Genomic DNA, 21603 nt, shown 5'->3' on the forward strand with positions numbered 1-21603 from the left:
CACTGTTCAAAATTCAACAGAACAAAGCCCTGAACAACCTGACCTGGCTCTGCTTTGAGCAAGGGCTGGACTTCCCTGGACTTCCCTTCACTGGGCATCACTGAGGGCCAGACTCTTCTCCGTGGTGCCCAGTGACAGGACAAGAGGCAACGGGCACAAACTGAAACACAGGAGGTTCCATCTGAATCTGAGGAGAAACTTCTCGACTGTCAGGGTGACTGAGCACTAGAACAGGTTGCCCAGAGAGGTTGAGGAGTCTCCTTCCCTGGAGATATTCAAAACCCGTCTGGACGCGATCCTGGGCAATGTTCTCTAGATGCCCCTGCTTGAGCAGAGGGCTTGGACTAGATGATCTCCAGAGGTCCCTTCCAACCTCAACCATTCTGTGATTCCAACTTAAATTCTTGTATTGCTCTGTTAGAATGGCTATAATCAGCTTCACCTTCAGCAAAGAATGGAAAGTTTCCTTCTGTGACTTACCTGACTCACAAAGCAGTAGAAGCAACCTGTCAAGGGTTTGGAAAATGGAGTAAACAACATTTGAGGTAATATTTAGAAATACATTCTAAATAATCTCTTCTCCCCTGTGCTCTCTTGTCTGGGTTAGCTGAAGGTACACTGCCACAATGGTTTAGACCAACTGTGTGGTTTCTTGATGCATCTGAGAAAGCATAATCTTTAACAATTATTTCTTTACCACATGTCCAAACTAATGAGAAGGCAATTTGGAACTTGCCACCTTTTTTGATTGTGTTGCGTGAAACCAACACTGTGCTTACATTGAGGGACATGGCATTGGAACATCTGAGGACAGAGCTCTTCTGGAAGAGCTAGAGGCACCATGACCTTCACAATCCATCCATACCACCTCTCAGAGAAGGCCCTGGACTGATTTAACCTCTGAACCACTTCAGGATGTTGTTTGGAGAAAGACCTCATTATTTCAGTTCAGAAGGGAGCCTGTGAGATATGTTATTTATACTTCTTCATCAGCAGGTTAGTACTCAGGAACTGAGTTCCCTTATAGCATGGTTAGTACCTGTGAAGCCCTTGCAATTGTGTTACAAGTCCTATAGTCTTTATTGAGTTTATTTTCTTTAAAGTTCCAGAGCCATAAAATTACAGCTGAACTTTCACTTCAAATGTTAATTTTGAGCTTTTCTGTTTTCTGAGAATAAACTATGATTGTTAAAATTGTCTAAGGTAAATGCAGGGAATGGCTTTTATGTTACTGAGGAATTTGTTTTTTTAAATATTAGTGACTAGCAACGCAGTTCATTCACTGCTCAGAGATAACTACCACTTCAGTGAGAAAACTACCACTTCAGGAGAATGAAGAAATAATCTAGACAGAATAAACTTTCTGGTTGTGAATTCATACTGATTGGAGGCTGGAAGCCATTGAAAAAGGAGAGTGAAATGAAAGTTGTTTTCTTGGAAGCAACTTTCCAGGGGCCAGCTTGTAAACATTTCAACAGGAACTCGATGTGTTTAAGGGAATAAGAATCAGGGCACAATTCTTGTAAGTTAACGCAGCTGCTGTCCTGAGAACTCATCTAACCTAAAAGGTTGATTTTCTACCCTAAAGAAAATAGCCCCAAAAGGTCCCAAACTTTCAATATCCATTCAGGTGGACATGGAAATATCCCCACATTCAGTTATATTTACACAGAGGGACATATGCTAATGCAAAGAAAGGGCAAGGCTCATGACTCTTCCTGTCCTCCCATGCCATACAAATAGCAGGAATTTGCCTGAAGCAATTCACAATGATTTATACATGACTGTAATACGTCAAGAAAGAAGCATTTGTCAAATGTTTGCTCACAAACAGGTTCAACACAAATCACCACTCTACCCAGTCAAAAGCTTTTCCCCCTCCTTCCTCTCTCCTCCCATCCAGATATTCTGTTGAGTGAGGTTTGATGTCTGACTGAACTGGAAGTATCGCATCTGACGTGTTTTGGACATTCTCTCTTCCACTGTTCCATCTCTCTGTATAGTTTTTTACTGTTTTACAGCAGACCGATGATGTTCTGGCCAGTACTTTAAAATCACACTTTTAGACAGAGACTAGCCCGTAATCTAGAACATCTCAAAGGCAAACATCTTTAGGATTAACTCAGTTGTTTTTATTTCTTAAAAGGAAGCCAGTCTCTGAAAAGTTATCCTAAAAGATACCAGTGAATCCAATGTCCTTACTTTTCTGCAGATACTTCGTACAATTAAAATGGGAACTGATATGAACCACTTGTTCTCTCTACAGTAAAATTCTAGCCATAGTATGTTCTCCATTTCCTAACTAATTACCTTTCAGGTTTCATCGAGGCTACTTAGACTTCTGAAAATTTATGGCTCCTTCAAATGTTGGCAGTTCTTGTTAAACCTTTAAAATTCCCTTTGAATTTGCAAAGTCCTCTAGCTTTTGTTAACTGCAAGATAGATCTTTGCTTTTTCATTTATAAGAAGCTAGACTAAACATTTCTCTAAGGCTTTTTCATAGTCATAATTTTTTCCTCATGTTAAGTTTGAACATGTTAATCCAGGCATAATTCAGCTTCCCCTAAAGTGGAAAACGAACAGACCCATTGACTTCGCGCAAGCGTTGACTTTGATGCAGTCTTTGGTCTTTGAGGGATACCAGTTCAACTGATTGCCTCCTTTTCCAGGCTGTTCGTATAGCATCACTTCTTTTTGACTTGAGTTCACTGTGTCCCTAATGAAAACAGTTACTTGTGCAAAAACTAAGCCATTTCTTTGTTGACTATTAGTCCAGTCTTTTCTTCAAAAGATTATTTGGCTTGTTGGACTCACAACTCAATCAGAAAATAAATGAAGTTAAATGGATGCATCCTCTGCCAGTCAGTATGGCTACTGTAAACCCTTGCCCTTGTCAGACTTGATCCCACTGAGATTTTAGGAGACGACAAATTTAGCTGACTAACACAACTGATGCCCTAATACATCTTCAGTCTTGTAACACTTGTGACAGAGCTAGATGATGCTAACTTAAAATTAATGTAAGAGCTTATCCATGTATTCCTTATTCAATCCATGCTACGTGAATTATAAACTGCCTTCTAGTTCTCAATGCAGTTTTTTGTGAGGAGTCATCCGATGTGTGCGTCTCCTACAAAAAGTGGGTTTCCCTTCCATGGTAATGCATACTGAATATTTTCAACCATGCATTGCAAATTTGCAAGTATAAAGCAATAAGACTGTCTAAATTCACTGCTAATTATACAGCTTGAAACTGTAAACTTAGTGTTAGACATCATAAAACATTATTTTAAATAAAGCAGGGTTCCATGGGAGTTTATAAGAATTTTGCATTCCACTGTTTTGATTTCTAGACATTTAACAAAATAATGCTTGAAATTTTATTAGAGAGCCACCAAATCTTAGCTAATATTGCTTATTTTGTTTTTTGTACAATCAACACTAAACCACAAAGAATTAAAAGTCAAAACTCATCCAAAGTTTGAAATGTCAATGGGAAGTTTGAGGATCTACAAGCATCATGTTTCTAAGCAGTGGTTTATATTTATTTGTTTGTTTATTTATTTCCGTGTGTAATAGGTTCATATAAAATTTAATTTATAAGACTAACATTTTCCGATGAGACCAAGTATAGAAAGTTTCTAGATTAAAGAAAAATATTTGAGTAAGAAAGAAGGGAGGAGTGAATTTAAACTTTAACAGGACGATTTAGAGCACGGAGGTAGTAAATCTTGCGTGAAGGCAGTGTTTTCTGCCGTAGGGTGCGCACTCCACTGCCTGCACTGCTACACTACGCATGAGGGTAATGAATTGATTGGTCCTGCTGATGGACTCAGTAAAATATTCAAGAACAAGTAAATTAGTTAGAATTCTAAATCTCATTTTTAAAAGTGACATATCACTTACCAGTATAGTGTAACGAAAGTCATTAGGATACAGATTTATGCATCCCTTGAGTCTAGATCTGGGAAAGGACTTTGAACAAAATCAGACACCACAATCCAAGATTATGATCATGACTTTAAGATTTTATATTTAAATTTTAATACTCAGAACTGCTCCAATCAGCAGAAGTTGGAGAAAACAGCCTAGTTCTCCAAAAAGCCTGCCCCCAGTCTAGAAACCAGCTGTTATCCTCACTAAATTGCCTCCAGGTCCAGGCTGGTCAGCATCATCAGCCTATGCTTTGGCCACAGAGACGTGTTCAGCACAGTTCTGTTTTAGGACACAGAAGTCAAATAATGTCATCCATCTAAAACCAAATAGTGTTGTCACTTTGTTCTTCATGCTCCACAGTCTGTGAAGATCCAAACACACACTGCATAGACAAAACTTACCATTAACTCCAACCCAGGCTAGCTGAAGCCGTCACCCAGTGCGTACTGTGAAACTAAAGTACATTGGGTTTGGAGTGAATATGTATTTTCCAAAAAGCATTGTCCATGGGAAGTGTAGACAGCTGGCTCCAAGTTCAGGGTCAGCTCCAGGTTTCTGTGAAATATCTCCGTGTTAGTTCTTCACTGCACGTAGTCCTCAGCCAGCTATGAGTATTTACACCTATTGCTTTGCTTCAGTGAAGATGTTGGAACCCAAATGCTTCAGCACCAGAAGCACAAGACCAATAGGGTCAATCACAGCAGTACTTCCCAGGCAAGGCTTCATTCTAGTAGATCCCATGCCTTGGAGATAACCTTATTGAGATGAAGCTGCCTTTGCCGTCACTTCTGTTTTCAGCTAGTGATTTCAGTCCTTTAAATCAACCAGTGAAGCTGGTTGAACAGGTAAACCAGTATTACCAGTGAAAGTTTCTCCAACCTCAAGTAAGGAAGCTGTCTTATCAATATTCTTGTTGTCAAAAGGCTAAAGCAGGTCTAAAAACCCTGCATCTAGCTGGGAAAAGACTCCCCAAAGCATAAGTCACCACAGGCAGTCAGATGACCTCATTTGGACACCTACCTATGGCATGATTCACATCATTGTAAGTGCCTGTTTCCACCAACTGAGACACAAAACAAGGACAACTAGATCAAAGACACCTACTGCCCGAACTCACAAACCCTCACAACGTAAACCAGTCTAAAAGGTAAGCCTCATAAAGAATGAAGGAAGGACAAAAAAAAATCACCTAGAAATACAGAACTGGTTTTCTGTATATTAGAAAGGAGCAAGGGAGCCAAGGGAGGGGCAGGAATGACAAACTTAAGCAATATCTATCAGCAACAGTTTAAAGCACCTCTCTCTACTGTATTAAATGCACTTAACAAAAGCTAGATTGAGATACTGCCACCACCAAGTTAGAGTAGCTATGCGTCACACTAGACAGGCACAGCCAAGATGCCATCACTTGTCTCCATGCCCTTGATGTCAGAAACCTTCATCAGCAGAAATCCCAGATGCATTTGGCTGGCTTAAAAACTGACCAGTTCCACATGCAAATACTGTAAGTCAGGTTAGATTCCCAACAGAGAAGAGGATGCACCGACAAACATTTCTGTTGGGAAATTCATTTTTACTAAGAGTCTTTTTGCCATGAGCAGAGGTGGTCATTAACTAGACATTGGCCCTTCCTTTTCACAGGAACTTCTGAAACCATTGCTACCTTGTTACCCAGAAGCAGATGTCGAAGAACTCAATTTCCCTTGCAGCTTCCTGCTCAAAACTTTGCTCCTACTCCTGCCTCTAAGCGGACGCGAACTCTATTCTTTCCAACCAAAGACCAGGGCTAACTGTTGAGTGAGATCAGGCATATGTTTTCTGTGCAGCTGCTTTGCAACAGAAGGAACCCCAAAGAAAGCTTGAACCTCCTGGCTGACTCGTGCCACCTGCTCGGTTAGGAGTCTCTCCCCACAGGAAGATGCGCCTGTGCCTGCATGCAGTTCATGTCCCATAAGCATCCACAAAATCATCTCCTGGGTCACAGGGTTAGTGGCAATGCTGAACACCAAAAGGCAGTCAGCTGCTGTTGATGGCTCTGTCTTTTGCTGTACGAGACAATTCCTAGGACTCATGGTGAAGCCTCAAGCAACAAAAAGGTCTCCAAGGAAGTGATGATTTAGGTAACCAAAGGCCAGCCCATTTTGGACTTGAAAGCAATGACTATGCCTTAAAATGTGAGGCAACAGTCAGCTCTGCATTCCTGAGGTCACCTGCACTGGGCTACAGCACTGCAGCTACTGATGCAACAAATTCCATTTCACACTGTAAGGAACCCAATTAACCTCCCAGATTACGGATGCCAGCAGGTAGAGCAGCAGTCACCTTCCCCAAAGTAATATGTACTGCTTTGGCCTTCTTCCTCACATCACGGGGCTGGGTAGCTGCCTTTCTTTCTGTCATCATTGCAATCATGAGGTTTGCTGTAGAGGAGCTAAAATGCCAACAACATCAGCACCTCCAGCAGCTCGATGCAGACTTGACACAGCAGGGAGGACACAACCAGTGTCTCAGATCCAGGTGACAGTTCTTGCCACTTTTACGTTTATTGCAAAAGCAGCAAGCAGCGCCACTCTGCTGCCATTGTGCTTTTCTCTGACAGGTCCTGCAGTTCATCAGCAACACTGGAAAATGAGCTGGTAGGAGCAGTGCTTGGCCACCTCCTGGCTCACATGGGCCATGTGCTGCTTCTACACTGGGTCCATGGACCCTTTCACTCTAGACGCATGGGATTGCTACTGGAGTTGTCTTGCTTCCAGGTTTCCAAAGAGGACAGATGGATGCCAATTGTGACAATGGATTGCTCCAGACACCTTTATTTTTTCACGTCAGAAACCATTTTTATTTCTTGTAAAAGCAAAAATAGTATCACACACTGATTAAAAAGCCACCCTTCTCCCCTCCCCCACCAAAACCCCAGTCGTAACAAAGATAATCACTCTTGTGAAACTTCACAATAAGACATTTCAATGAAATAGTAGATGTTTACTATTTTGTTCATGTAAGACATGTAACTATCCTATAGTTCTAGAGAAACTAGCCAGGAAGGACAGTTATCACAGAATAGCCAAGGTTGGAAGGGACCTCTGGAGATCATCTAGTCCAACCCCCCTGCTCAAGCAGGGTCATCTAAAGATGGTGAAAGAAGTTGTACATCAGTCCTAATTCAGCAAGATACTCTGCAACCTTGCCCTTAGAGTACACGACGAATCCTATTTGAGTCATGGGCACTACACACAATCTCATAACAGGCTGCTGTGTGCACAAACTGGGTGAAATTAAAGAACCAAATCTGAAAATCCCTAAATCTCTGTCTATGCAAGACAGTGAAATCATACCTTTAACACTAGTATGTGAAAACATTAATGTGCATATATTCTTGAACTGGCATTCATCTGGCACTTTGTAATGCTAAATAGTAGTCTTTCCAACTATTTATACAGATGCATGAACATCAACTGGATTTGAATGATGCTATAGCAACATGTCCTATCAAAACCAGTTACCACTTGAATTTATCTAACATATGCAACAAATGCCATTTACAGGCAAACAATTTCATTCAGAATAACCGCACTAACAAAGACATTCAAGATAAAGAACTGTTCTGTTGGGGGTCAGTTTGCAGACAAGAAATACCATTTGCAGGGCCAAGTATGAGTACAGTTAGTCCAGGTCAACTGGATACTATACACGAGTTTCCTGAACTGGCCTCGGGCTCTCCCCATTTGCTATTCTTCAGTTCCCAGAAGGTAATCCCTGACAGGATCTAGGTTTGTTCTGCGGTCCTGGCCATTTTTCCTTTCTTTACGTTTTCTTCAGAGTGGTCACGCTTTATCTTCATTTCCATTGGATCATCTGCATCATCTACGGCAAGAAAGCAGCAAGAATAAAAGTTTGCACTTTCTCCGACTTCAGTGCAACAGCCAACAATGACATAGCAGGTGAAGTTACAAAGCTTGCAAGCAAAAGCTTTCAATTTACAGGCAACGAAAACAATACTGGGAGTTGGCGACTCTTATTTTCAGACTTTGACTTTCCATATCTTCAAGAGCAATCAGAGCAACATTTACTTCCCTACACTGCAGGGCTTGTGGGAGAACTGTCAGCATATGCAGTCATATCTGGAAGGTACCAGCCTGCAACCTGCTGGATATATTAATTTTCACAAGAGTGGGAATGATTAGCTCCATCTGACGATACAAATCAATGCAGGAATACTTGGAGACTCCCATCAGCTGCTGCACCATGGGTTTTTGGAATACATATACAGGCTGCTGGGGCATACTGTGTAAATACAAAAGTATTGTTTCCACTTCTCTTCCTGCATGGGATTCCTCTGAGGCACAAAGCTCATCAGAGGGTCTAGGATTTCAACGTTAGCAGCGTAGGTACCACCATATAAGTGGTATTTCTGTGTGATTGGAAATACCTAATCAATTCTGGCTCGCCCAGAGTTCCTGAGCATTCCAGCCTTATCTGATAACTACCAGCTTACTATACATATGCTTAAGCCATTTAGAAAATAAGGTGAAAAGGTAACTTTCTTAAAGCAAAGCTTGACTCACTCTCTTAAGGGCTTTTCACTCATTTGTGGCCAAGGGGAATCTCAAATATTTCCTGTCATGGAGCAGGGCAGACTGGTTAAAAAGGACAAGCAATGATGCTCTGGTTCACCTGGGCAGCAGGTCCAGCTTAAGAGGTGCAGGCAGGGCTGCAGAGATTTCTGCGTGTTGGAGACATGCCTGGCAAAACTGCGGTTTAGGCAGGGCATTTGTGCAGACCTACAGAAGGTCTGTGTTGCAGAGAAGGTCTGCTTTTGGGAAAGCGTTCCTCCAGAAGGAACAAGGGAGCGCCCATCCTACCAGGGCAGCCAAAAGAGAAGGGACACTGATCCCTCTGGGTGTCCCAAGGGGGAAACGTTTTAACAATAACTAGAACGACAGTGCCTAGTGTTTGTAACCAAGAGAAGTCCCAGAACATGAAACTAACCCCAAATCCATCAGTTCCCCAATGATAGCCTCTGCACTGCACCACACTGAACACACAGCACTGCAGCACCTCTTACCTCTCGTGAGCTGAGCTGTTCTGTACTGCTCCTCTCTGACCTGTTTCATCAGCTGCAGGTTGTGATCGCTGGCTTCCTTGTGGTTCACCATTGGGAAGGGGTAATCTTGACCTGATTAAACATGCAAATAGCAGTGTTTGCAGAACTAGTCAATGCCACTTCACTGATTTTGCATCAGAGCAAGCAGTTTTTCCTAAAATATGGGGCATCCGAGATAGACCACATGATTCACCCTTCAGAAGTGGCTTTCTCTCTCCATGAACTGTAAGAGCCAGGGCCAACTAGCTCCTATTTAGATGCGATCTTATAAGAGACAAATCCCTGTGTTAGACGCTCTAGGCCTCGGTTTCCCATCCATTAACAGGGATGAGGGCCCTGCCCTGTCCTCAAAAGTATGTTAGAATAAGCATAAAAGCATAAGGTGCTCAGATACTATTTACAGACAGCCAAGTGTCCAAGAAAGAAAAATGCAAAGGCAACAACTTGGGGTGATCCAATGGTCCTCGGACATGAAGCAGAAGCAAGACCATCACACTCCACTAAACAGCTTTATAAGAGAATAGATGGAAGCTAGACTGTTGGATAAATCAATTTTAGAAGATAAATGGATGATTCTCACTGGAAGCACGAACCTTCCATCTCATGCATATACTTATTTTGGACAGCTGTCCGGAGCAAGTTCATTTGCATGGTGTCAGAATTACCTATGATACATCCTGCTTGCTTCTGCTCCTCTTCAGATGCTATCCAGGGCTCATAGATGTACTTGGAAGGAAAGTTCTTTAGTATAGGCAGGTACTTCCTACAAAACAGGAATAATACAGCGTTTCTGTAGCTACTGTTTCTACAGTCCTGCAGACAAATATTCATATATTTAAGAGAAGTATAAAGCAACCTAAGCCATGTTAATTCCTGATAATCATATTGTTTCCACAGTCCATGGGAAAGTTGTGATTCATTTTGCACAAATGAACTATTTTTCTGTTCTGAAATCTCCTCATGGTGATATATTCCAAAAGTTAACTTTAAAGCAAAGAATAAAGTGGCTGATTTAAATACTGTTTCAATTTTGACTTTACCCAAATGTTTTAGCTCTCAACATTTTCACTGACGTTTGTCCTAAAGTTTCCTTAATTTAAAAAAATAAATAAATAAAGTCTTACAAAATAAGTCATTGCCTGCCCAAATCTGTCAGGTACGTCAGCATGGGCTTCATCTTAACAAGTAAGAGGCACAGCCAGATACAACATGAGGAGGAGGATATTTGGGGAAAAGGAGCTACTTCTTCAGACAGACATCAACACAACCTACGCCTATTGAAATCAGCTGCAAAACCACCCACTATTTATGAGAAAGACTAATCAGTACCTTTACCAGCAACAAGGAGATAATTGCAATAATACCATATATAGCATGTCCTACCAATAGGGCTCAGCCACATCTCAAAGAGAGACTAACATTATTCCCATTCTAAAAATAAGGATACTGAGGCTTAGAAGCAAGCGTGACTCACTCAAAGCAGAGTGGAAAACAAAATCCAAGTTTCTTTTAAATGAAAGTCCAGGAAACACAGCAGGGACTGGAGTGGGGGGAGCTGTGGAAAGTTTCACAGAAGTCATCTAGGAAAATAAGTCAGCCCAGTGATTGAACGTGGGACTAGAGCCAACAGGTGCTCATCAACTGATACGATTCCCCGCTCAGTCGTCACTGCGTGACCACAGGTATGCCTCTTGGCTTCTGTGCCTCCGTTTCCTTATGTACAAAAACAGATCATTGCTAGGACCCCTGTTTCACAAGGGTTTGCATGTTGTGCAGACTGAGTTCGTCTGCTCCTGCTGTAAGAGGGAAGCACTAGTGGAGCAGACGGTGCCACGCGGTTGTGTATCTCCCTACCGGATGTACTGCCCCTCAGGGTCTGTGCGTTTCCCAAAACGGACGGGACAGAAGATGCGTGTGTACTGGTGGAAGAACGCGCTGGCCGATAGCCACATCCAGTTCCCTGCATTGATGCTGTAGTCAGCATCTAAAAGCATCTCTTCAAACACCTGCATTTTGGGGATGGGAAGAGAAACAGAGAAATACCCCTGAAATGGCTGCCTACATCACAAAAAGCCACAGGGAGATGAAGGAAGAAGCTTGCTGCTAAAAGCACAGCACTGCGCTGATCTGGGCTATCCCTCTCGCACAGGGAACGAGCTCCAGCAAGGCAGTTTTCCAGAAGGAAGACGAGGAGGACGCAGTGACAGAGGAACCCAAATCCCAAAGGTCTGGCTCTGACGCCTGCTACAGACAGAGCAGGTCTCCAATATCACTGTCATCCAAGATCATTGGGTCTTAAGGATGGGAGTGCCCTCTCATCACTGTACCCAGCAAAGCAGGAATCCCATCCAAGTGAAAGACTTTGAAGTATTGTTTTTATAAACCATGAGATTTCTGGGGATGCACAGTGACAAAGCACTGTTCTACAGTACCACTTCCCACTGCCAGGTTCACATTTTTGCAGGGATTTTGTCAAGACCAACCAGAATAGAGAACTGCACAGCGAAAAGGGGTTAGGGGGAACAAGCAAGCAAAGAAAGAAACAAACAAAAACAAAACAGATGTGAACCTTCATGCCCTCTTCCCAGCTGATCCAAAGGTCCCCCCGCGTCAGGAAGCAGGCAGCAGCGTGCCGAGCAAGATGGTGAATCCAGCCTTCCTGGCGGAGCTGGGTCATAATCGCGTCAATCCACGGAAACCCCGTCTGAGCCTGAGGCAGGAAAGAAACATCAGCCCTCCTGCACCGACCTTCGTTACACCAGTCTCCTGTGCACTGCTGTAAGCACCATCTCAAAAAGCCAGCAGGGAACAATCTCTGGTAATGGAAAAGCTCTGAACCAAAACGTAGCAGTTGTGGCACTGCGTCTTGTTACCGTTTTCCATTTGTGGAGCCTCTCTGCATCCTCGTACCAATTGATCTGAAGGCAGATGGGGTTCCCAGCCATTTTGGTGAAGTTTGGTGTTGCTGATGCCACCGTGTAGAAGAATTCCCTCCACAGAAGCTGCCCTTGGAGCGACACCGGGGGCAGAGAGTGGTGTTTGGACTGCAAAAGACACACAAGATCAAAGCTTCAGTTCATACATATCATTGCAATTCCACTTATTTTGTGCCTACCAGGCCCATAAAATAAAGATGAATATAACTACATCACAGGCTTTACAGCACTTTACCATGAAAGCCAAAGAACCCAAGATCTAAAGCAACTCTTTCTGCAGAGAAAGCTGAACTCTGCTAGACCTTAGCATTTCCTCAAGCATTCTCAATCCACCTTCCAAGGCAGAATCACACTGCAATTTTTTCTTAAACCAAACATGTATTTATCAACATACTAACTGCTTGGCTAGCTGAATTCAGGCGGCTCAGCCACGTCTCAGAGATTCTCTGAGGTTCAGAGTGACATTTTCATGGGATGGTTCAAAACATACTTTCTTCTTAAGAATCAAGTTTTCAGAATCTGGTTTTGGCTTATACTATAGTTAAAACATAGGATGAAAACAGACACTTTCTATAAACAAAGCTGCTTGAACAGACTAAATTGATTAAAAAAAAACCTCATTAAACACCAGGCAGACACCTTGAATTGCTTTTATTTTAGGTGAGTTTTCCTGGGATTCCCTGCTGTTTCCAGCTCTCAGTGCTCCCTATTTATCACATTTCTAGAACTTAGTTGGGAAAAGCCCTATACAATTACAGGTGTTTCACAAAACCTATAAAGCCACTTCACAGATTTCGTAGGACATTGTGAGAAGACATTAGTAGGGCAGCATTTTTGCTTGCACCAGGTCTCTACCAAAATAACGCGAGTGCTAAATCCTAGCATCACATGCCAGATGTGTAGGAGTGTTGCATTTGCTTGACTATGACAAGGTATTTTCTTACCTGAGCATAAATGTTTGACAATCTATAAAAAAAGGTGCGAACTGACAGACATCCCAAACTGAAATATGGGCTCAGGCCTGTGGTGCTTGGAAGCAGCGAATTTGGAATTGTTCTTGGTTTAGTAAAACTTGCCACCCAGCCCTAAAACAAAAACAGAAATCCAGGTTTAAGCAGTGCAAGGGGACACACATCCAGCAATGAAAAAGGAAAGAGCGCTCAGCTATTGGCTTCTTCGTCATGGAGATCTGTTCAGTGCTGGGCACGGAAAATAGTCCTATCACCCAGGCCTCCAGCAAACACTGCCCTCAAGGATAACAAAATCTTGAGGCCACGTTGCCATCCTCTTCCAGGATCTCCAAACACATCAACCTCCTCTGAGGCCAGCTTCAAGGCTGCATCCAATCCACAGGTGCTATAAAGCTGTTCTCCTCAGAGCTGGCTGATTTTGTAAGGCAGGGAATAGCTCGCTAGATAAAACAGGACCACCCTGAAGATCTTTCACACTTTATGAAATTAGGAGCAGGTAAAACGTCTGCTTAGAAACAGCCAGTGCCAAGGCAGGTCTGGCCTGCCGGGAGCTAAGCCCTGGCAGGGAAAACCTCAGCTAGAGACAGAAGAAATGGCTCCAGGGCTGAGTGGTTTCCTGAAGTCCAGACACAACCACACGTAGGAGGGAGGATGACACTAACCTGAATCAGCCCAGAGCCATTAGCATCACCCACATAAAATCAGGACTGACCTGGTTCATCAAGTGTTGCTCCAGGCGCTGCAGCCCTTCAGTTTCCCCTCCTTTCCAGGGGGAGAGGTTCTCTGGGGGGATCTTCAAATCCACGGGGAGAGGCACCCTGTAACACTCAGCCAGGCACAGATCAGGGGGCCTACATCTCCTAATATGAAAGGAAGGCTTCTTTCAAAGAGGGAATCAGAACCAAAAGAGGGAGGTAGACCCCTGCCCGTTGCACATGCCAAGGAAATCTCCTCTGTCACAGCACAGCTAGAGCAAAGGGAACAAGAATACAGCCGGAAACCCCAGAAACTTTCCTTGGGGAACAAAGAATTCATTCTTTAACCCTTTAGAGGGGCAGGAATGAAGACAGACCTTCCGAGACAGCTGGGTCCGGGCCAAGCATGAGAAAAAGCTGTGGCATGAAAGGCCAGAGCACCAGGTTGGGTCCTAGCCAGACTGAGCTAAGAGGAACAAAGTGGCACTGGTCAGAGTGACCATCTGCACAGAGCTCTGCCTCCAGGAGCTCGAAGGCACCTTCTGTCCAGCTTCCCCCAGCTGCCTCACCTGTCTCTGGAAGGGAGCTAAGAGCCCCCCCAGACTCTTAACATAAATACGGGACATCGGCACCGTCTCCAAGGGCCTGTCCTGCTCCAGCTCCCGTGTGCTCTGGGAGAGGTTTCACAGGGAAGAAGGTAGAGCAGCAACCTGTGCCACCGCCCCAGCTGCTTCTTCCTAACCAAGGTGGGGGCTCTCCCAGCCCCAGCCAGTGGCTCCTTGCTCTCCTATGCCTGTGGCTTAGAGCATTCCCCCCACTTCTCTTCTGCAGCCACAGCTGCTGAGCTTTCTCCAAGGCCTCTGCCTCCTGTGAGGCTGGAAGAGCACCAAGGTGCAATTTTCCCCCTGCAAAAGACAGAAGAGAAGAGGAGGGTCAGGAGAGTGTTGGCAGCATCCAGACTTCTCAGCAAGACCATGAATGAGATCAGAGACTAAGAGAGCTCTTTCCACTCACCTGGAAAAATGGAGCTCAGCTCTGGTGCAGACACCTACAGAAGAAGGGGCCAGTGCAGCTCTCATGGCAGGCCTGTGTTATGCCAGTGCTAGGAAGCATGTGAACCACTTAACTCTCATCAACAGTTAACAAAATAAAAATGTGGGAATAAACACATTAGGGGAAAAAAAAAACAGTGCAAGAAATTCCAGGAACTGATCTATCCCAATACTTGGCATCCAAGAGCATTCCTGAGCATTCAGGAATTAATAGGAAACCTCAAGACTGGAAGGTCTAAAGCCTAGCTTACCAACACAGAGCTGAGGTGTCTCACGCAGGAAGCACCTGACACAGAAGTCTCCAGTATCTGCACTCCCAGCCCAAGTGGCCAGCTCTCTCCCACCCTGATCTTTCCTCCCTTTGAATCACTAACCTCTCCTCATGCAGACCTAAAACATAAAATATCCTTGACTTGGAGCTTCTTTAAGTCCTGGAAGACATGAGCTGGGTCCCTCCTTCCCATACAGGAGAGGGGAGGAGAGAAGGAAAAGCCAGAAGGGAACCGCATGATTATTCCACTGAACTTCCCACATGTAGCAAACCATAACCATCCATCCAATTCCTGCCTTGAATCTGTGATTCGTGAGGGAGCTAGAGAATGCCTTTAAGAAAGAAACCCATGATTCATTAGTCATTCCTTTGTTAAACTTCTACATAGCTGTAAAAGTTTGTCTAAATGTGCTTCACAAAACCTTAAGTGTTTGGACATTGTCACCTCTCTTCTGCTCTCCCCTCCCACTAGCAGAAGCCTATAGGATAAGCAGTAGCTTCATATTGCCTATACGTATAAATCTATAACCCACCATGCATAAAAATAACGCAGCATAACATCTAAACCACCCTATTATCATTTAGTCAAAGCTCTTCTTTCAGGTAGAGAGCAAGTACCTGCTGTTTCGGCATTACTTACTGGAAGTCTTCAGCTGTAAGGTTTCGGACAGGCACCTCAGGGTCCCCAAGCAGAGACAGAATGTGAAGAAACCTCTTGTATGTTAATGGGGGAGTCCCACCGTTCAGGTCCAAAATCCTAAATAAAACACCATTTTTCATGATAATATAAGCCAAGAAGGAAACCAGAGCTGTCAGTGAATAGGAAGGCAACAGCACAGGCTGGAACAGCCCCAGTTTGTGGGTGTGAACACAGAAGTCACACATTTTACAAGTAAAACTTCCCTGGGTGAATGTACACCCATTCTGAGAGAGTCTCTCAAGACTTGAGATAGCAAATGCGCAACTGGGAGCCCAGCCACGGCCTCAGCTGGGCAGCTTTGTTCTGCCAAACGTACTCAGAGCAGCAGCCTACACAGCGCACAACGCATCTGAGGCTGCCAGAAGCAGTTGGATCGCAAAGAACAGGCTCGCGGCTGTGAATACTCTTCCATGCGAGCAACCACGCATGCATGCAGGCTGCTTGAATTTAACAGGGCGAGTCACACGCATCCATTCATTCACAGGAATTAGGGACTTTCCAGGACCAGAATGTTAAGAATGGTTTAACTATTACCGATTACCTCCCACTTATTCTTAATTTCAGTGTCTTCAGTCATTCAGGTCTGAATAGCATCTTGGATCCAAGTGTATGCAGACCTCAGTGAAAGTTGTTTAGAAAGATCCAAAAAACTGGACACAAAAATCGATCTAAAAATTGATCTAAAATCCTGTTAAACGTGTTGAAGAATTTCTTCCTTCCACCCTTTTTAAAAGGGTAGCTAATGTTAGGATTTGACGTGAGTTAAACTGTCAAAATGGGAAAATTAACAAACTCTTTTAGCTCAAATCACAGCCCAACATGCTAACACCTGTGCAACCCACCAAAACCTCTCACAATTCCTTCTAGCAGATCAACACACAAAAGTTCTCCAGCAAGCAGTACCAGGTTCATCACAGAGAACTCTGCTTTCTGAGGAACACATGAGGATCTAGAAGGAACAAAATGCTTGGCCTTTTCTCCCTGATGGTTGTTAAATCTAAAATAAACTTTCCTTGAGACACCTCCTTGGTGTATGAGGCAATCACGTACCGTTTGGTATCATAAAGACTGTGGCCGATCAAAGAAAGCACTTCAAACCCCAACTCTTCTCCCAGACTTCGTATGTTGGCCTCCATCTCTTTGTAAAATGGTTCCATCTCCGCATCCAGAGTCACTTGTGTGATGTTCCACTTTTTGACATGATCTCGAAGAACAGACTCGTACTCTCCTTGAATAATCAGTAAGCAAGAGTCCAGCTGTAGCAAGTTTTTTTGCAGATCCTCCAGGGATTGCAGCAGAAAATGCCAACGCAGAGCCCCTACGTTCATCACCGACGTCATGAATTTTCTATCCAGGATGTAGACAGGGTACACAACCTCTGAGGACTCCAGCGCAGCCAGCAGCGTTGGGTTGTCATGAAGCCGAAGTCCCTTGCGGAAAAGATGAATGGTGTGATGTGGCATCCTGGCGTCTTTCTGAGATCTCTTAAAAGAGAAACTGTTGTCTTTTGGGATTCCCAATCACTATTAAAGAACAAGGTCAATTAGCAATTAGAAACAGAGCTCTGAACAATTCTCAGTCCTTTCCATCGCAAGTCTGGTCTGCGTTGTAACAAACTTTCATGAGAGAGAAAAGCAGAAACAGGACCAAGCTGCTCCTCCTCCATCACATACCTACATGCCAGGTCCCACCATTCAGCAACTGTATCACCACCTAGCTGCACAGAAAACAGTTCTTCACCAAATGAATCACTCAAGCCCCAAAATTAAAACCCTAACGTTCAATTACGTGCTGATAGTGCTCACCAGAAGGAAGGAATCAAAACAGACAGAGCTGCTGGAGTTGCATTTACTGCAATAACATTCTGAAACATCATTGCTGATGGGGCCTGCAGCATCTGTCAGCAAACTCTCCATAGACCACAGCAAGATGATTCAAGAACAAAGAGCCTTGTGGCTGCAGAACCTCTGCTGCCTTTTGCACACAATGGGCTCACAGGGAGAACAGTTCTGCAGGAGCCTTCATCCCATCAAAGACCCGATGTAGCACTCGCCCTAGGAGCAAAGCGCCTTTCTGGATTGCTGCAGGAGGCAGATCTGAAAGGCACGACACGTCTGCTCACTTTACGCGGCAGTAAGGCTGCAAGGTGAAATAACAAAAAGCAAAGCACAGCCCAACACTGATACAGGAGCACATACTGCTATTCTGACAACATCGCTTTCTTACTCAGGATGCTGGCTGGAAAACATATGCTGTGAGAGGAAGGTCCTGTCCTGAGCTCAGGTTTGCCACTTTCTCACCAAGTGACACATCACGTTCTCCATCCCATCAACAAGATTTTAAGTTGTTTTAAGGAGAGCTATCCTGGCTGGCTGCAAAACCTGCATGAGCAGCTCAGAGGAAAAATCCATCAAACACATAAGCCCAAAGAAACATATAAGCCTCAGTTTCCCACTGGTTTTATCCACTCTTCCTAGCCCCAGGAGATCACTCTGTGCCTCTAAGTTTCAGGCGAAAAGCTCTCCTCTCCCTGTGGCAAAGCTACATAACAATAACTGTACAAAACTACCACTTTTCTAAGATAAGGCTGATGTAGGAATTAACATACGTTAATTTCCCCTTGAACTGTTTCAGCTGAGTTTAGGAAACTTGCAGGAGGGCTGACCTTGGCTCTCAGTCTGAGAAGCTGCTCGTTGCCCTGCTCATGGAGTGATGGAGTCAGAGCAAACGGCAGCAGACACGACTAGCTCAGCCAGCGCCTTGGGTTTGTGCCAAAGCCTCGATGTGCCAACATCCTTCCCAACCTGCTCTCTTCCACGTTCTCTCTGTGGCCATGTGCAAGGAGTGAAGCTCATTTCCCATCTCCGAGGTGGTGTTCACACCTGCTTCTAATTTTTAGCATTACCAGGCAAACAAGAATTAAGGGATTAGACCAGCACAGAAACAAACAATATTCTCTAATCCAGTTCAGCTCTTCCAGCCAAATTGCGCTATTCACACCCTCCTAAATGGCCCAAATAGGTGACTTGCTCAGCCCATAATCAACAGCTTTACCAGCCTCCTAAAAGATGATCTGACTTGCCCTCTTCCCAAAACACCACCATCAGCATTACTGAGACAAACCCAATTGCGCTCCCAAGCCACGATGCAGCGCACTGCAACTTCCCAATAACCTAAACCCGCAAACTCACAGGCTTGCAAGAGCCCAGCAGCGCAGCACACAGCCAAGCATGGGGATTTGGGCTTTGCAGGAAGCTCTGTGCTGAGCCTTGGTTCCGGCATTGAGGCTTCCAGGGAGGAGACCATGGTACCACCCTGCCGTGGCACCACCCCTTTGTTGCAGAAGAACAGGAAAAACAAGGTGACTTTCCCATGTGCTCAGCACCCAGCCAGCCAGCGTTTTTGGGTAACAAATCACAGCAAAGGCGCTAAAACAGTCCCTGGCATGCCATTGCAGGGGCACAGCAGCCCGCCTGCATCAGCTGGCCTTATGGCTCTGCAGACTATGGGGCTGCCGCAAGCCCGGAGCCCCGCAACCTCATATAGCTTATGGGGCAGCCCCCAGCTCACAGCCCCACACAGCCTATGGGGCCACCCTAAGCCTGGGGCCCTGCAGAGCCTATGGGGCTGCCCCAAGCACAGGGCCCCATGGGCCCCCACAGCTCAGGGGGCAAACCTGAACTCAGGCGCCACACGTTACGTGTGGCCACTCCGAGCCCAGGGTGTCACAGCCCCACACAGCCCTCGGCGCTGCCCGAAGCGTGGGGCCTCTGCGCGGAGCCACCCCGGGGGCATCCCTGCCCTGCGGGAATGGAGCCACCCGTGCTGCTCCAGCCGGGCCGCTCGGACCATTCCACCTGCCAGAGGTGGGGGGAGCGCTACCTGCAGGGTGGACAGGGCAGTGCCATGGGGACACACCAGTATCGGGACTGGGAGATACTGGGTGAGGGGGGCCATTGGGTCTGGGGGCTCAGAGGGCTTGGAGGTGATGGGAGACCCCAGGGGGCAGGTGAGGGGCAGCTCTGGGGGATCCCAGTGCAGGGGACTGGGGGTAATGGGTGGTACTGGTGCAGGGGCCAGGAGTAGTGGGGGGTCCCACACTGGTGAGCGGGGCTGTGCTGGGCCACGCTGGTGAGGGGATGAGCTGGGACCCAGGGCGGCGGTGGGAGTTAACGAGGAGGGATTGGGTGCGCAGGCCCACTGGTGGCATCAGAGACGAGGCTCGTTACACCAGAGGCGATGCTGTCGACAACGAGGCTGTTACACCGGTGGGGACAGTCAGAAATGAGGCTGCTACACCAGAGGCAACACCGCACCAGGAGCCCGCGGGGGCCCTCAGAAACAGGCTGCCTCGTCGGGAGGAAGGGGAAGACCCCCTGGGCCGGGGGTGATGGAGGGGAAGGTGGAGCAGATGTCGTCAGTCACCTTCAGTTAGGATTTATCCAGTTGTTCTTCTAACTCGCAGCGAACCAGCGGCAGGAGGCTGTTCGCTCAGCAAGAGCGGGCCGACCCCCGGCCGTGCCTGCGTTACCTCTGTTAACTGAAAATCAGCCAACTCCGAGGAAAACGTGCCTTGCACTGGACGTAGCCACACAGTTTGGGAGAGGCGCGCTGCGACACAGAGCAGGGAACAGCCCGAATCGCAAGGCTGAGCCTTACCTTGCGGGTTACCGGCAGCCGCCCGACCCGCTGGGATGGGAAACCCCACCAGGACTGATGGCACCTCTCCCGCCGGGAAGTGTTTCCCTCCGTACGCAGAGGTCCACTGGAGGGATGTGGCGGTCACCGGAGCATCACCGTCTGTATCCAGCCTCGCCGGTCCTGCAAGCATTGGGAAATTCATCAGCCAGGTTTAAACATGCCTAAATATCGGTGCATAAACGCACGCATAGAGGTGTTTTGAGCAGCTCAAGGCTTTTGCGCAATCGCTGATAGAGGAGAAGGATGGCAGAGCGCTCCCAGCCCTCCCGCCGGCTGCCTCCCCGAGCCCACGGAGCAAGATCGGCCGCGTACAAAGCGGGGCCTACGGGCTCCTCTAGGAAGGAAAGCTTCAACGTTAAAAAAAAAAAATTCCCTCTGTGGACGCTCTCTGTCCTCCAGTTTATTTAGTTAAATCCACTGCCCACTGAGGAAGGGACAGCGCTGCAGTTATAAAGCTTTATAGAGGCGCGTGTCGGCCAGCTGGCTTTGCAAGTGGCACCCGAAACCGCGTGCTTGGGCTTCTGAAGCTTAATTACTGTCACCATGAAGCCGTTCGATTGTCTTCTAATTTGACCGGCTTTCAAACAATCCCTTACCTGGCCCTGAAACAGAATGCATTTCTGTGTTAACGGGGTTACATAAACCCAGGCTGGGTACTGGGTCAGACCCGAGGCTGCCTTTGCTCTAACACCTCCAAGCTACTCATCTCGCGGCGGCAGGCGAAGGCGACGCAACGCTGACGGGCGGCGTCTGCCAAGAGAAAACCCTCCAGTCGCCTCGCCCGGGGAAGCGGACGCGCGAGGGCGTCGGGAACGGGGAGGGGGGGAAGAAGGGGTCGGGCAGAGCGGTCACCCAAGGCCGCCGCCAGGCCGGGAGCTGCCCGGGCCTCGGGGCACCTTTCTCCTCACGGCCGGATTAACCCCCCTCCCCCGCCCCGGTGGACGCTTACCTCCTCCCCGGGGGGCCGGCGGCGGGAGCTTACGCAACGCCGGCCGCTCATCGCGGCAGAGGAGGGGCCTCCGGGCGGGGCGGGGCGCGCTCGGCTGGCCACCGGGGCCGAAGCGCTCCTTCGGTCTGCGGGTGCTTGGGGTGCTTTCTCGCTGCGTTTATGGGGCTGACTGGGGCGGGCAGGGTGAGGGGCCGCCGCTCCCGCTCCCCCACTGTCCCACACGCCCCCGCGGCCGCTCCCGCTCCCCCACTGTCCCACACGCCCCCGCGGCCGCCCCTACCCTCCCTT

The 21603-nt window shown here is 46.6% G+C and overlaps 1 protein-coding gene across 6 annotated transcripts; it reads right to left on the minus strand.

The window, feature by feature from the left end:
* Positions 1 to 6690: 6690 nt before the first annotated feature.
* Positions 6691 to 21581, minus strand: LOC104139242 (cryptochrome-1-like). 6 transcript variants are annotated; one of them, XM_068918095.1, is made up of 13 exons: positions 21219 to 21289; positions 20963 to 21116; positions 20325 to 20486; positions 16716 to 17188; positions 15606 to 15722; positions 13660 to 13807; positions 12921 to 13061; positions 11914 to 12084; positions 11610 to 11750; positions 10895 to 11046; positions 9706 to 9803; positions 9002 to 9112; positions 6691 to 7800 (listed from the first exon to the last, which is right to left on the minus strand). In XM_068918095.1, exons 4-13 carry the CDS (start codon positions 17126 to 17128, stop codon positions 7703 to 7705), a joined length of 1590 nt encoding a protein of 529 aa, XP_068774196.1. In that variant the 5' UTR covers positions 17129 to 17188; positions 20325 to 20486; positions 20963 to 21116; positions 21219 to 21289; the 3' UTR covers positions 6691 to 7702. The 6 variants fall into 6 exon arrangements, with proteins under 6 accessions (XP_068774196.1, XP_068774200.1, XP_068774195.1 ...); XM_068918099.1 differs by lacking the exons at positions 20963 to 21116; positions 21219 to 21289 and adding an exon at positions 21316 to 21581 and having other exon boundaries at positions 16716 to 17095; XM_068918094.1 differs by lacking the exons at positions 20963 to 21116; positions 21219 to 21289 and adding an exon at positions 21316 to 21581.
* Between the last annotated feature and the right edge of the window lie 22 nt (positions 21582 to 21603).

Source organism: Struthio camelus, chromosome 24 (genome assembly GCF_040807025.1).
Source record: "Struthio camelus isolate bStrCam1 chromosome 24, bStrCam1.hap1, whole genome shotgun sequence".
In the NCBI taxonomy this organism is placed as follows: domain Eukaryota; kingdom Metazoa; phylum Chordata; class Aves; order Struthioniformes; family Struthionidae; genus Struthio; species Struthio camelus.